This window comes from Desmodus rotundus, chromosome 3 (genome assembly GCF_022682495.2).
Source record: "Desmodus rotundus isolate HL8 chromosome 3, HLdesRot8A.1, whole genome shotgun sequence".
NCBI lineage: Eukaryota > Metazoa > Chordata > Mammalia > Chiroptera > Phyllostomidae > Desmodus > Desmodus rotundus.
Genome location: NC_071389.1, coordinates 109,777,933 through 109,792,037, shown reverse-complemented (window position 1 = coordinate 109,792,037; position 14,105 = coordinate 109,777,933). Strand labels below are relative to the sequence as shown.

Sequence of the window (14,105 nt, the reverse complement as noted above, 5' to 3'; positions counted from 1 at the left end):
TGCAGAAAGCAATTTAAGAAACTTCAGGAAATCCTCATTCCTCTGGATACATTTTGGGTTTTAAATCTAGGAATGTGTAGGTTCTCTCAAAATGACTAGTTTAATTTTAGGGGCTGAACCTTCATCAACTAGGTGGAAAAAAGCTTGTGGCACAACCCGGTATTAGAAACAGCCCATGACAACCCTGAGCCCTTGGGGAGCCCGTTTCTGTGCGAACTGTGTCCCGTCAGAAATTAAAGAACTAGTGCTCACCGAGATGCGGGTTACGGCACAGGTCTGCAGGGCCAGGAACATGGTGGCAATGCAGGTCTGTGTCCCCAGACCAGGGAGATGTGTCCTACCCTAGTGATTTTTATTCTCAGTATTAATGGAGAGGTAGGTCAGAGAAACAAAGCACACGGGTCCAGTAAGCAGTGACATGTGGTCTCCCAGTCTTGGAAGGCGCCAGGGCCGGCTGCAGAGCACAGCGTGTGCTTGTCAGTGGGGCGGGCCGTGGCTGTGCAGGAGCATGGGCCCAGGATTCTCAGACAGGGTGAGTTTTCAGGAGAAACTAGATATCAGAGTTTTCATGTGAAATTACCTGGTTTTTAGTTTTAGCTAAAAAAATTGTTTTTTAAGTGTGGAATAAATAACCTGAAGTCAACCTACTGTTATTTCCTGGCCACTCAAATCTGCTGTTGGAAACTTTTGTCTAGTTAAGCATAAACTGTTAGACTTCTGCCCATAAGTCAGGCTCAGTCTTTGGGACTGAGGCGCCTCATGTCCAGTTTCGGGTGGACTCCTGCTTCTTACACCCTACTTGATTTTCCTGCAGAGCATTTGTGACATGCGTCTGGTGCTTGTTTGTTTACTACTTCTTGTCCCCTCACTAACACTGTGCTCCTTGAGAGTGGGCCTTTGAACTTTTGTGCATGAACATGTCCTCCCAGTGCATGTTCCTCAATTACTTACTGAATGTGTGAAAGATCCGCCAAGTTAATGTCTCAGATACTTTAAACTTTTTAATAAAAGGCCATTGTCACAGTGCAAATGCAGGGATCTGCAGAAGGGGCTAGCAGAAGCAGAGAAGAGGTGATTCACAGTGCACAGTGAGCAATTGTTCTGGCCAGGTCAGAAGTTCAGGAAGCAGCAAATATTCCCCAGACAAGGGATGGCAAGCATTTTCTCAGCACCTGCTGTATGCTGAGTGATTTGTTTGTTTGCTTTTTTCGCCCAGGAGGAGTGGTAAGGAAACTCCCCAAGTGGTTTCTTTTTCCATTCTTCCAGCAACACTGATTGAAAGGTTATGTGACCCACAAAGAACAAGTGATGGCTGCCGGATGTTCAGTCAGCTTTGCCGACCTTCCGGGGGGCACAGTGGTCAGAGTGACTTCTGAGTAGCAGATTCCCTAGACAGCATCACTGGGTGGTCCCAGGTTGGAGAGGCTCCCTAATGCCTACCATCCCAGCAGGCCTTCCCTCAACAGTCTTGCAGGGAACAGTAGGTTGCTCTTAAATCAAAGAGCCAACTTTCTCTCCACAAAGTAAAAATTCAGTGTCTTCTGACCCCCAGTCACATGTTACCCACCCCCTCCCCCAGTCCTCCTGTATCCTTTCACAGGAAAAGCCAGTGGTTGGCCTGGCTTTTCTACCTGGATGGAAGCTCACAACTTATTCTCATTTCTCTCTCAGCCTCTGACCATTCACCAAGCCCCGTGTGTTCTTTTTCTTAAAGGTGCTTCTTGGTTTTGTCTCTTTTATCTCAGCCACAGGTTAGACTCTCATCATCTGAAGCCTCCCTGGCCGCTGGTGTCCTTATTCTAATCTATCTTCCATGCTGTTGATGGGTGATCTTGCACAGAACATCTGAGTGTGGTATTTTTATACATAGAAGCTGGCTTTGCTGCCTTCCTGTAGGCCCCAGGAGGACATGCAAAAGCTTCCTCATGGCCTGCAGGGCTCTCCACCCCAGCATTTTTCTAATTTGTGTGTGGGGTTCGCTGTGCCTCCCAGGCCTCCATTATTCACTGTGTGGACATGCCAGACACGAGGCGATCTTTGGCTGTTCTGTGCCATCGAAGGTACTGCTGTTTCTTTCTCTCCAGGCCTCTCTAACTCTAGAAGCAAAGCTTATGCACATAATAGGCCTCTAATGACTAAAGGTTAATTAAAGGTTTTGGGCTTTTTTTTTGCTTTTCATTTCCATTTCTGTCTCCACTACTTTGACTCCTAGCCAGTCTGTGTAGAGAGGAGAATGGTGAGGAGAGCATTGGTCTTCCACAGAGCCCACACTCACCCACCACTGGCTGGTTATGGGTTCTGTACAGTTGGGGAGGCCTCTGGCCAGGTGCATGTAATAAGGTTTTCCCCTCCATCATCAGTGTGAAGGTTTCCAGTAGAAATGAGTCTTTTTCTATACTTTTATGTATTTATTTGATTGTATTTATTTTCAAAATTATGTAAAATAGAGTATGCCACTGACTTCACCAACTGGAGACTACATTTGGAAAGTATTCCTAGTTTTAAGTATGAATAGTGTCCCCTGTAAACAAGAGGCGTTTTCCTTAAAAAGCAGAGAATTTTGTACAGCTGTTCTTTCCTCTCACGTAACTCTCTCTGTATCCCCCAACCCCCAACTCTACTCATTCAAGGAATATTAAAAAGATCCCCTGATCAGCTCTTTTTAGATCTGGACCTGTGGTCGCTCAGCTACAGCCTGGGAGCCTGTGAGTGACAGCCAGTCCCAGCCCTTTGTGTCCAGGCTTTTGCTTTAGTAGGTGCTAGATGTGAACCCAAGGTCCTATTTTCTTCACATGGCTCCAGCCTTCACTGCCTGTTTGCACAGCCTGCAGCTGCCACACATACATTTGGAATTTTTTGTTTGAGATCTGCCTTCACTATTTCTCCTTCAGAAATTTCTTACTATTTTTCTTGTTTGCACAAGTCTGCACGTGATCTGGGTGCACTGAAATTCCTCTAAGAGTCAAGAAGACTTTAGAAGTAGTAAATGCAGTGGCTGTATTATCAAAATATTAAAGTGAAAAGTTTAAATCCTCAAGGTCAGAAAAGTAACTACTTAAGATTATATTCATTTTCTTACATGCATCTGCAAGGTTTATTTAAAAAGTTAGCATATGTTTTTTGAGAAACTGGTTTAGTCATATAGCAAATAAGTAGCTCAAGAATTGAAATGATTTTGTGCTGCTCATGGTGGCTTCCCATGATGACATAACAGCTACTAGCATTTATCACTGTGAAGCAAAGGTAGATCTTTAGTTTACAATTGCTATTTTACCTTTTTGTGTGAGATTCATAGCACCCTGTGTTTCTTCAGTAACGTTTACCTGACATACGACTTAATCACATAAATAGTTCATTAAGAACTCTGCAAACCTTGTCTAGAATTATTTTCAAGTGTAGTTTCTTTCTAAACTTACCATTGTGTTTGGTTTGGACACTTTATAATTCCTTCAAGAATCAAGAAGACTTTAGAAATAGTAAGTGCAATGCCTAAATCTTTGATATGTTAATACAAGTTAAAAATTTAAATCCCTGAAAATCAGGAAGTTAATTAAGCTAAGATTGTCAGGTTCATAGTAAAATTATTACTAATGTGATGATATTAAGTGTGGCAGTGATTTGTTGGCTCCACAAAGTATACAGTGACTTTCATGGATTCAGTTTGGACAAATGTGTGACAAACAACTGTTCCATGGGATTATGGAGGGGTGTTTTATACATAGCCGAATGATCGCTTACAAATGCTGATTTCACATTCTTTCTGAAGGGGGGTCAAACTTTGAAATCATCTCTTATGCTAAAGGGTTATCTACTGTAAGAAGATTCCACAATCTAAAAAATTGCAAAAAGGGTTCATAATCAAGGATCAAGTAGCAAATACTTCTTTGGCTTATTAATTTTTTGAGATCTTATTCTTCACAGCTATTCAAGAATATATTTGTTTAGCATGTAAAATGATTCCTAGTACTAAAATCAAAATCTAGTCTTTTGAAAGAAAATAAATTAAGCATATTAGGTTTGCATTTGATATTCTTTGAGAAGTAAAAAGTGTACATATTTTCAAGGGAATTTTTAACCTCAATGATTTGAGCTCTGTCACAACTGTTAGTCAAAATTTTTTTCGATAAGTAGTGGTGATTGACCATTTTCAAACTTTCTAAGCTCTGAAGCCTAAGTGAACAAATAGTTTCTTTTTTATAACTGATACTTATTCATTAGCAGCAGCTGCCTGGTTTCTTTCATTCATCTGCTTCCTGAATCTCTTTTCTGGCATTACCTGGGACTCCTTTTCAGGAAAATGTAGATCTTTTAGACGTGTGAGATGTAAAAAGAAGAAACTGAAAAACAAGGTATCCCACCTACCCTGAAGAGAGGTTCTGGGGGCCAGCCTCTGTCAGCAGGTGTTACCACGCTACACTAAAATGTCCCTTGTGTACTATTTGAATTATTCCACTTCACTTAGTTGTATGTCTTGAAATCCCAACAAACATAAATTCAAATTTACTTTATTAAGCATTAAAAGATTTTAGTCACTTGGAAATGCAAATTAGAACTACTAAATCTAATAGTATAGATCCATTAGAATGGCTAAAATATAAAATACTGATGATGCAAGTGTTGACAAGGACAGGAGTAGCTAGAACTCTCAGATGGGACTGGTGAGAGTAAGGCGTGATACAGCCACTTTGGAAAACAGTCTCACAGTTTCTATACAGTTAAGCATATACTTGCTCTGTATGTATCTAAGTAGATGATATGACAGAGTAGTTCCAATTTTATGTATCTACCCAAGAGAAATAAAAACATATGTCCACACAAAGAGTAGGGTACAAATATTTACAGTAGAATTATTCACAATATCCTAAAACTGGAAACAAGACAAATGTGTACTCACAGGTGAATGGATAAACAAATTATGGTATGTTCGTATATTTGAATACTACTCAGAAACAAAAAGGAATAAACACTGATGCATGCAGCAGCACTGGCAAAATCTCAAAGTGTTAGTCTGAATGAATAGGCCAGACAGAAAGGACTATAACTGTGCTTCTATTTACATGGTATTCCAGAAAGGACAAAGCTATAGTGACAAGTAGACGAGGACTGTGAGGGGATGGGGACTGCCTACAGCATGGCAGGAGGGGATAATTTGGGTGAAGGAAATATTTTGTATCTTGAATGTGGAAGAGATTACATAACTGTATACCTTTGGCAAAATTCATTGAATTGTACATTTAAAATGACTCAACTTTATGTGAATTATAACTCAGAAGCTGATTAACCAAAACCAAAAAGAAACAAAGAAAACTTCTGTAGAAGCTTACATGCTGGTGTGAATTCAGTAAATTGGGGGTTGTTTCACTCCGAGAAGATGAGATTTTTTAATTGGAAATTGAAATATTTTGAGGGAAGTAGAGATGGTCAGGTCAGAGAAATGCCTGGTGGAGGTGGAGGTGAAAGGTGACCTGAGGGGGCCAGGTGGGTGCCTGTGTGGCCATGTTGTATCTCGAGAATGTTTCCTTAATGCCTGTGAAATATCAAGTCATCTGCCTGGAAATTATTAGTAGCATAGGAAATCCTTGAAGCGTTGCACATTTTACAGAGATTTCTCTGGTCTATTAATGAAGTCTAAATCCAGAGATATCTATAGATTAGAGCAAATCAGCATCCAGAACAAAAGACAGTTGGCTCTGCTGGCACCAGCAGCTGGCAGTAGAGACCATGCGCAATTATCTTGATTTTAGCCTTGACCTTTGTTGTTAGGCTCTAATGGTTTTGCTGGATTTATGCTTTGTCGTAAGTTTCACAAACAGTTACACCCATTAAGGTTCATAAATGCAAAAGTTTTGAGAGTCTTAATGTTGTCAAGAAAGAAATGTGATTATATTGGAAGTGAAAATGGTAGGGAGAAAAAAATGAAAGCGGCAGGAATATAGTGAATGCAGCTGCACCTGGTATGAGGTGCTAGGCAGTGGGGATGATCTGAAGAATGGGAGAGTGTGGTGGTGAGGAAGGATGCATCAGAAAAGTAGACAAATGGGATGGGAAAAACAAAACCTGTGGTCTTGGGGATGAGCATTACCACTAGATACTCACTAGCCCAAGGTTAATTCAGGAGAAGGGAGTTTACTCTTCAACTTGAAGGCTAAGCATGATTTGGTTCAATTGCTGCTCCTGAAACTTGATCCTGGTTTTCAGCATCATCAGCTCTGAGCCCATTGGAATTTGCAGAACATCAAAGTGAGGGCTGAGGCAGCTGCTGCTACCATGGCCTCTAAGAAATTCCTTATGACACTGCCAAGCTCACAGAGGGGGAGAGCGTTACCTGCCTTAGTGAATTTCAGTGGTGCTGCAACTTTAATTTGGAGGAAAGATTCCTGCTGTTTGCATACTGTTAGAAATGCATCCATGTTCCAGAAACGGTCATTTTTTCCTGGTTTGTTAATTAAACCCAAAAAGTAGTGAACAGAACCAACCACCTTTCAGATCCCATCTGCTCATGAGTTGGGTAGGCTGCACTTCACCTTTACTTCAGGGTCCATCCTGTGAACCTCCGATCTCTTAATCAGCAGATGGACAACCATTTCCTGAGATCACAGGGTAGCACTGTGTACGATGTTTAGATCATTGTATTTTAAAATGGAAAATGGAAAAGCAAGTGCTAACCTTAATGATAAGAAGTGTGGGTTCACAATATAGTGCAAGTGGGAAAAAGGTGAGCTGTTGGTATAGCTAAGGGGTCAGCCTATAGTCACAGTCACTCACTTTTGGCACTAAATTGTGTGTGTTTTTAATTGTGAAGGAAAGTAAAATTGTGGAACATGCGTGGAAAGCTGGAAACATATATTTTAATATTATGCCTAAAAGGTAAATTGTAATGAAAGATTTTGGACTGTTTCATATGTTCTGGGAGTGAAGCCCCCAGCCCCAAATCCCTGTGCCCCTCACAACAGCTAAGTCCATTGTAACTTTTAGTAATTGGTTTTTTATTAAAATAAGAGACTGCTGTATAATTTTAGCGACTAAGCTAAATAGGCATTAACAAGCTCTGGGATCCAACCGCAATTTGTAACATCGTTCCTTTGGGAAAACGGATTCTAAGTGCCCAATAACTAACTTACAAATAGACTTTTGAATCATAGTCCATTTGAGAATAAGGAACTGTTTGTGATAGTAATACCTTCAATTGGCCTGCTTGAGAACTGCACAGAAGGGACCTATATTCTGCCACACGTGTGTGGTGAACCCAGCTAGTCTGGGTTTGATCAAAGATTATTGCTGAGTGGGCATTGAAAGCATGGAAATTAAAACCAAAGTAGAGGCTGGAGACAAGGCATTAAAAGGATGGGTCTGGAGAAGTTTTAGCAGTAGGAAAGGTTTTCAATTTCAAAGACATACGTGTGATTCTGAGCAGCTAAAGAGAGGGAAGGACAAGATGGAAAATAGGTGAGAAGGGAGATGAGGAGCAGGGAAACATGAAAACAAAAAGGCCAGGAGACAAGGGGTAAGAAAGACCAAGAGCCAAATATTTTTAAGGAAATTGTAATGCAAAGTGTACCAGGAGGTCGAATACACATCTCTAAAACCCGTAAATGATGTCTTAGAAATAATACAATGTATGTTTAAAATAATAACTTAGACATGTCACTTCATTATGAAGTCAACTTATTAATTGTGCACCTACTATGGGTTAGCATGATTAGAGGCCAAGGGAGTTTCTGCCTTCATGGAATTTACAATTTAGTGTAATAGCCAACCACTAAAATGAGCCAAAGCAGGCTAGGATATGATGGTGATATCTAGGACCCACCCGTAAGCAGAACGTTAGGTTTTCATTATTTCATTCTTAATTGTGTGTATTGTAATATTTATGGGGGCAGATAACATAAAACATGCGCTCTTATTTTGGAATATTTATTTATTTATTTATTTTTATCACCATGAGAGCACAGTAGGTACTCTGATAACTGATAACTGTATCTTTTTTTTTAAACTTATGAAAACAAGATAACTGTATCTTGGTTGGCTGACTATAATGGGTTTGACTCCTGTCCTCATGTGTCTGGAGGGGGAGATAAAAGTAGAGTAGGGAAAGAAAGAGAGGGAAGAAGCTCGCCTATCTTTCGTAAAGGGCAATAATCGAATCCCGAGGGCTCCACCCTCATGAAGTAATCACCTCCCAGAGACGCCCACCTCCAAATACCATCACACTGGGGTTTGGGCTTTCAGAATGAACTTCGGAAGGGCTACAAATATTCAATCCATAGCATTTTTCATGGTTCACCTTGAAAGCACTTCAACTCGGGGTCACCCGTTTCCTACATCATGGCAGGCTGTGACACAGGAAGAGGTTCTCGGGAAGAGAGCCTCTCTGAGGGTACACCTGCCAGGTGTCGATGTGCGCTGGACATACATCCTCTCTGTCCCCGCCTGCCGCTGTTAAAATTCCTACTTCCTTTCAGGTCCTTCCCGTACAATTATTTGGGGGTAAGGGGAAGATGGCGAATGTCACAGGAACATCGTTTTCTGTTGCCACATTTCTGCCATTTGTGTTCCCAGTGCTCAGGCTCATTCCGGTGGCACCCTCCTTACTCATGCCCCAGGGCCTTGCACACTGACGGGTGCTCAGCTGCCAAAACTTGGAGCCTCCCCAATCCTCCTCCGGCTGAGGGAGGTGCACCATCGGTGTCTGGTGTGTCCTTTCGCACACTCCAGAGATAACCTGAGTAGGGAAAGTACCCTTCATAATATTACTGTCTCTACTTACCTCCATGGCTACTATACTGCCTTTTAAAAAAGCCACAGGCAGTGACCACCACATCTCAGATTTGTATTCTTCAGCCTTTTCCTTCAAAAGTAGATGAGGAGGCCGGTAGGAGTAAAGCCACTGGGCTAGCCTCTGTCCCCCGCGACAGCATTGACATGTTGTCCAAGGACCAAAACTGTGTACCTTGACTCATCCCAATTTCCCAGGAGGACCTTCTCTCTGCCACACATTGACCCCTGGCAGGCACACCCTCCAGAATTGCCCAGACCTCTCTGAGTTCCCTACTGGGAACAGCCTAGCTCCCGAGCTGGGATTTCCCTAAGTGGGTGGAGTTTCTTTTCTCTACACAAATTCTAAAGGTCAGGCTGTTGGCACAGGTAAGGTCAACATAGATGTTTTGCTTGAGATTCAGAATTACTAAATTAAGAATAAGAAGTATAAAGTTTCCTGTATTTTTATTTTTAGTAAAAGTAGATTTAACTTTTATTCTTAGAGCACTATTCTATCAACTATTCTATTATCACATTGATAAATAAGGCTTTGCCAATGGTGTACCCTTGATATAGGAAATCCTTAATGAATAAGTAGCAGTGGAGAAAGAATGAGTGTTGTTGAGTGTATACCCTGTGCCAAGCCCAGTGTTATGTAGGTTACATTGTAGAGCTCATTTGTTCACAATAAAAGGGTTATCAAATAAATTTTGTTAACTCCATTTTTATATGAGAAAATTATAATTTAAAGATGTTAGATATTTTGCCCAAGGTCACAGAGGTAATAAGTAGAGAGTTGGGACTAGACCCCAGGCTATCCGACCACAGAACAATGGCTCTAGATGCAGTCATGCCTTGAGTACATCTTTTGGATATTGCCAAGTGGCTCTTGCTGAGCATGAAAACTGAGCAGAAAGACAATACAGTCTGTTTCTTACTTTGTAATGGTAGCTGATCCTCAGTTTAATAAGGGGTAGAAGGATTCCTGTTCATACAGCTTATTTCTTTGACTGTAATTTATGTTATTATATGATAAATTACATGTATATGTAACTTAGTAGTCAAAGGATAGTTGTCCAGACAAAATAATTTCAGCAGACTGTAGTGCTTCCCTGATTAACTTAAACCAGATTTTTTATTATAAGCCAAAAATTGCATTCTTATATTTGAACCAGATATCCTATTCATGGTCATAAATTCACTGGGACGATCAGAACACCATTTTTAAAAAATCTTAAGAATGATTCTATGCTTTAAATTCATCTGATAATAGATGTCACACCAAAGCACTTATTTAGGCTGGTAGTAATGTTTTAAAAGGTATTGGTAGTTTAATTTGATTAGATACTTCCTGTAATGTGAAAAAATAATCAATTTTTCTCTTGCTCTGATGATCCAAAGAGAGAAATGAGTTAGTCTGAATATCTCAACAGATTTTATAAGTTAATCTTTCATGTTATTTTTACATGTACTAATATCTCTTGGATGGTTTAAAGATTACCTTGTGCAAACTGAGAAACATTTGCCATTTAAACCAGCAATGTTTATTTTCCCCAAAAGCACATGTGCTTATATGGAGTTTCTTGGGGCACCAGGAAGAATGTATATGTATTACAGTAGTATAAAGGAGGGAAGACAACGATGGATGTAAAGACCTTAGCAATTAAAGTTCCAGTAGAATAGAATTTGGATGCTCTAGATCAGCTGCAGCTGCAGCTGGAGCCAGGATGGTTATTATAAATGTCAAATGCAACTGTCACTATGGGGAGGTTTTCTTTAATGAGACAAACCTAGCAAGCAGTCCAATGAAATTTTAATATATAAATATACCAAGTTAAAGTCAGTTTACATTAAATATATTACATATATTACATTACATATATTTTACATTAGAATGGGCATGTTCTGAGTTCCAGGAACTTACTTTTGATTTCTGTTTTGGTTTTGATATATTAAAACCAAACACACAAAAATGTGACTACTCCCCCAACTTTGTTTCAGGCAACAAGGGCAGCCATCACTCAGCACTGCACAGACCTTGGAAATTTGTTGGGCAAGGAGAACGACTTGGCCCTCATCATCGATGGCCATACCCTCAAGTACGCGCTGTCCTTTGAAGTGAGAAGGAGCTTCCTAGACTTGGCGCTGTCATGCAAAGCAGTCATATGCTGCAGGTAGGCCTGCGCTGGCTGTGTGAGACTCATATTCTGATGTGCCTGTGTTCTGTAGTTATAGGAAAGAGATTGATGCATGGGAGTTCTACGGGTACAAATGCATAAAAAAGGCAAAACAAAAATAAGAATTTAACTGTCCATTCACTGATTTTGTAGAAGGCAGTTGGTGGTGTTTACATTTCTGTTTTGTTTGTTCTCTTCTGAGAAGATGAAAGAAGAACCAGAGCCTCCAGTCATAGACACGCTGGGGGACAAACTGGAAAAACTCTGCCTCAAGCCGGTGCGGGAAGGTAGATGGGTCCTCCTATCTGCTTGGTTCTTTGGTTCTGGATGGCTGAGCTCCAATTCCAAGACCTGTGGGATTTTGGTGCTTTCTTTTCCTGATGTACAGTGGGTATTTCTTTTCAATCAACAAGAAGCATTGGTTGGGTCCCTGCTATGGCAGTTTTTGTGTTCCAATCCAACTAGAAGGCTTTGTTGGCTTTTCATGAAATTGGGAAGGCTTTTAGGGTGGGCATTGTTATATCCTGTTGACTACCGGCTATATGAGGTACAATTCTGATGGAGATTTGAAAGTCAGGCCGAATTATAAAGAAACTACTAGAGAGCTGAGTGGCACCACCCCAGAGTTTCAGTAAACAACTTGAAAGGTGAGAGGAGAGCTTTTGATTTCTGAAAGCACTGTGCTTAAATAGTACCTGGTATGGGGTTAAATGCTCTCTGAAAATTATTGGATTAATAATTTCATTTGTGTGTGCTCTTATATGTTATGTTTATACACTTTTTTAGTCTATTAAACATTGTTTTCTATATTTTCTCAGAAGCTGGTTATCAGAATGCTTTTAACTTCCTTGCATTAACGCTTTAAGAATGCCTTGTGTGGGTTCAGGCAAGGTCACTTTAGAATAACCAGTTGCCACATTGACAAGATGGCCTCGCTATTTCTGCCTTAGAAGGCCCCAAAGACATCACCTGCCATGCCTCCTTTTCTGTCTGCCCACACTTCTCATGACACTGCCTGTTTGGGATCCCGGCAGTCGGAGGGAAAGCCCACTGCCTGGGTTCAGGACGGTTGCCTCTGCTAGGTCTCCTCACCAACCCCCACCCACCACTGGTTCCTACATGAGACCAAAGAATCTGTTCTCATTTCCCCACAAATGCGCCCTCCACCCAGAACCCTGAACTGTCTGTTCACATAATGATAGTTCTCTACCAGTTTACTCTGCTGTCTTGATCCCTTTTCTTAATTTGGAACATGTCCCCCAAAGGCCCAGGAGAGCTGGAGCGGTTGACTCCGGGAGCCTCCAGGATGGAAAGGAGTATCGCTTTTGTGCCCGTGGCTGTAGGATGTGCAGGGGTGAGGAACAAATTCAGATGTTTTTGAGACAACAAATGAGAACTCTGTGTTCCCTTTAAGTTGGAAATGTGTGCAGCTATGAGGGACCCAGGACAGTGAGGATTGACCATAGCATCTGGAAATGAAATGCCACACTCCCAGTTTTACAATGGCTTCCCTCCCTCTTCTCAAACAACTTGTTGGGATACAATTCACATACTATACAATTCACCCAAAGTATACAGTTCAATAGCATTTAGTATATTCACAGAGTTTTGTAACCATCACTGTAGCCAATTTTGGAATATTTTAATCACTCCAAGAAAAAACCCTCTTATCCATTATCAGTCAATCCTCATAATCCTCCAACCTCCAATCCCAGTCCCCCAACAACTAAACAACCACTAATCTGCTTTCTCGTCTCTATAGATTTGCCTATTTATGACTTTGTATAGTGCAGTTACATAAGATGTGGTCTTTTCTGATTGATTTCTTTAACTTAGCAGAATGTTTTCAAGGTTCATTCAGGTTGTGGGATGTACCAGTACTTCATTCCTTTTGATACTCAGTAATACTCCATTGCATGGATATACTGATGTTATTTATCCATTTTGATTAACCTTGGGATTGTTTTTACTTTTGACTATTGTATGCTGCTATGAAGATTCACTACAGGTCTTTGTGTGGACATAGGTTTTCATTTTTCCTGGATAGATACCTCGGTGAGGAAGTGCTGGGTCAGGTTGTAGCCCTCTGTTTGACCATTCGAGGAACTGTTATATGGTTCCCAAAATGGCCACACTTTTGTATGTTCCCACCAGCTATGTGTTCCAGTTTATCTTCATCCGTGTGAACACTTGTGAAAATCCATCTCTTTAATTTATTAGCCCAGTGGTGAGAAGTAGAAGTTCACTTGGTTTTGATTTGCATTTCCCTGATGGTTAATGATGTTGAGCATCTTTTCATATGCTTATTAGCCATTTTCCTTCTTTGGAGAAATTCATGTCCTTCGTACATTTCAAAAATCAGATTATTTTTTAAATGATTGAATTGTAAGAGTCACTTATATACTCTGGATCCAAGTATCTAATCAGATAATATTATTTACCAAATTTCCCCCCATTCTGTAGGTTGTGTTTTTACTTTATTGATGGTAATGTTTGCAGCAGAAAATACTTTAATTTTGAAATCCATTTAATCTGTTTTGTCTTTTGTCTTTGTGTTTTGGTGTCATGTCTAACAAGCTCTCTTGTATGAGCAACTGACATTGTGCTTTCTTCCCCTGATTCCATCTGGGCAGGTGAGGGCAGGGACAAGCAAATGGCAGGCAGAGCAGAGAGAGAGTAGGGGAGGCAGTTTCCTCACCGTTTCCTCTTTGTGTCTACACTGTGAAGTTGCTGCATAGGTGGTACCTGACTTACATGAAGTCCTCAGCACTCGAGGTTGTCACTGTCCCACCCAGAGCCAGGAGTCACTCTCCCTGCCAACTGCCACATTGGTAAAGGGGTCTCACCCTGACTTGTCAGTGAGCAGAAACAAGCAGCAGCAGCAACAGCAGCAGAAACAACAAGAAACAACACAGAAAATTCTGGTTAACTGTAAATCAGAGCAAATGTGCTCCAACCTCAAGGTTTTTCAAAGGGAAATCAAAATGAGTCTGTCTGGACTCCCGGGGGAGAGGCAGGAATGCCTTCCAGGCTCCGCATTTGCTTTTCTTGCCAGGTGCTTGATACTAAAGAAAAACATCTTTCCCCTTCTTCCTTTGGCTGCCCTGAGTGTTTCGTGTGTCACATGAAGCTGTACACTTAAAGCTTTCACAGGAAGGGCTTCCAACTGGA

The 14,105-nt window shown here is 40.9% G+C and overlaps 1 protein-coding gene across 4 annotated transcripts in view; it reads left to right on the top strand.

The window, feature by feature from the left end:
* ATP8A2 (ATPase phospholipid transporting 8A2) overlaps window positions 1-14,105 on the top strand; it is a 590,644-nt gene that overhangs the window by 294,503 nt on the left and 282,036 nt on the right. For all 4 annotated transcript variants that reach the window (XM_053920803.1, XM_053920801.1, XM_053920804.2 and 1 more), the window contains one exon: window positions 10,759-10,931. In XM_053920803.1, coding sequence (XP_053776778.1) covers window positions 10,759-10,931 — 173 coding nt within the window. The remainder of the gene's footprint in view (window positions 1-10,758; window positions 10,932-14,105) is intronic.